Here is a 1,122-nt window from a genome sequence, read left to right as displayed (position 1 = left end):
AATAGCACTTTTAACCAAACTTTAACTATTAAAAACTCAACTTTTCATCAATTTTTCTTCAAACCAACTTCAAAATACAACAATTAGGACTCGGGGAAACTATCGGGAGGGGTAAAACAGTCATTTNAATTTCCAAAAATGACCTTTAGGGTCATTACAGAGATCAAGATAAACTACATATATAAAATGCATTCACAATCAATGAAATTGACTTATTATCATTCAATTACAGAATAACCCTTCAAAAACCCATTGTCAAAGCACAAAGAAACAATCCTTTATACGACAAAGTGATTAATTTGAGTCGAAAGCAATTGATCCCTTACTTCAAGGACTCCCCTTAGATTCACTTTGGGATGTAATTTAGAAATATTTTTTAGGGATAAGGCAAAGGTCATTTTTCTTATTCACTGTAATTCCAGGCCTGCCATTTATGTCAATGTCCTCCTTTTTCAATCCATAAGGTAACTCCCAATCAAATGCATAAAGAAGATTTGATAATGCAAGTTCCACAGATGCAACCCCAAGTGCCATGGCCGGACACCCTCTTCTTCCTGCTCCAAACGGAATAAACTCATAATCCTGTCCCTTGAAGTCAATATCGCTATTCAAGAATCTCTCAGGCATAAATTCTTCTGGATTTTCCCATATTTCAGGATCTCTTGCAATTGCCCATGAGTTAACATAAACTATAGTTCTTGGTTGAAATTCATACCCTTCTAGTGTGGATATTTTCATTGATTCTCTTGGTATTAAGAGTGGAACTGGTGGAAATAATCTTAAAGTCTCTTTTATCACTGCTTTGAAATAAGGCATATTTTGAATATCATCTTCATTTACAATGTCTTTGTTCCCCATTAAATTTCTGATCTCTTCTTGAACTTTCTTCATGGCTTTCGGATTCTTGATCAAGATTGTCATGGCCCATATTATCACAGATGCACTAGTGTCTGATCCAGCAACTAACACATTCTACATAAAAATTGACAATTCATGAGAAATTTTCAAGGCAATATTTAGCCGCAATAACATATATAATTGTCGTTATATTATATTTTTAGTGGCAATAATAAATACAAATATTTGTAATTAAGACGCTATTAACATTTGTTAAACTATTGG

At 33.3% G+C, this 1,122-nt stretch overlaps 1 protein-coding gene across 1 annotated transcript; it reads right to left on the bottom strand.

Annotated features, from left to right (window-relative positions):
• Positions 1-229: 229 nt before the first annotated feature.
• Positions 230-972, bottom strand: LOC125851919 (cytochrome P450 71B9-like; the record flags this gene model as incomplete). The annotated part of the gene is made up of 1 exon (XM_049531665.1): positions 230-972. A coding segment is annotated over one exon (609 nt), but the record flags the coding sequence as incomplete, so codon positions are not given.
• Positions 973-1,122: the final 150 nt, after the last annotated feature.

Source organism: Solanum stenotomum, unplaced genomic scaffold, assembly GCF_019186545.1.
Source record: "Solanum stenotomum isolate F172 unplaced genomic scaffold, ASM1918654v1 scaffold30599, whole genome shotgun sequence".
NCBI lineage: Eukaryota > Viridiplantae > Streptophyta > Magnoliopsida > Solanales > Solanaceae > Solanum > Solanum stenotomum.
Note: the sequence above shows the minus strand (reverse complement) of the source record. Positions and strands in the feature narration are given on the sequence as shown.